Here is a 708-nt window from a genome sequence, read left to right on the forward strand (position 1 = left end):
TAGTCTGGTCCAGGTTCTTTCTCCTCAGACCTTAGTCTGGTCCAGGTTCTTTCTCCTCAGACCTTAGTCTGGTCCAGGTTCTTTCTCCTCAGACCTCAGTCTGGTCCAGGTTTTGTCCTCTCAGACCTGGTCCAGGTTTTGTCCTCAGACCTCAGTCTGGTCCAGGTTTTGTTCTCAGACCTCAGACCTGGTCTAGGTTTTGTCCTCAGACCTCAGTCTGGTCCAGGTTTTGTCCTCTCAGACCTGGTCCCGGTTTTGTCCTCTCAGACCTGGTCCAGGTTTTGTCCTGTCACCTCAGACCTGGTCCAGGTTTTGTACTCTCAGACCTGGTCCAGGTTTTGTCCTCAGACCTGGTCCAGGTTTTGTCCCCTCAGACCTCAGACCTGGTCCAGGTTTTGTCCCCTCAGACCTCAGACCTGGTCCAGGTTTTGTCCTCTCAGACCTGGTCCAGGTTTTGTCCTCTCACCTCAGACCTAGCCCAGGTTTTGTCCTCTCAGACCTGGTCCAGGTTTTGTCCTGAGACCTCAGTCTGGTCCAGGTTTTGTCCTCAGACCTGGTCCAGGTTTTGTCCTCAGACCTCAGTCTGGTCCAGGTTTTGTCCTCTCACCTCAGACCTGGTCCAGGTTTTGTCCTCTCACCTCAGACCTGGTCCAGGTTTTGTCCTCTCACCTCAGACCTGGTCCAGGTTTTGTCCTCTCACCTCAGACC

The 708-nt window shown here is 53.7% G+C and overlaps 1 protein-coding gene across 1 annotated transcript in view; it reads left to right on the top strand.

The window, feature by feature from the left end:
- LOC106511781 (NF-X1-type zinc finger protein NFXL1) overlaps positions 1 to 196 on the top strand; it is a gene marked incomplete at its 5' end in the record, with an annotated part of 2,909 nt that extends 2,713 nt beyond the window's left edge. Inside the window, 1 exon segment of the mRNA XM_014000518.1 lies at positions 179 to 196. Within this exon segment, the coding sequence (XP_013855972.1) occupies positions 179 to 196 (18 nt within the window).
- Positions 197 to 708: the final 512 nt, after the last annotated feature.

This window comes from Austrofundulus limnaeus, unplaced genomic scaffold (genome assembly GCF_001266775.1).
Source record: "Austrofundulus limnaeus strain Quisiro unplaced genomic scaffold, Austrofundulus_limnaeus-1.0 Scaffold3211, whole genome shotgun sequence".
In the NCBI taxonomy this organism is placed as follows: domain Eukaryota; kingdom Metazoa; phylum Chordata; class Actinopteri; order Cyprinodontiformes; family Rivulidae; genus Austrofundulus; species Austrofundulus limnaeus.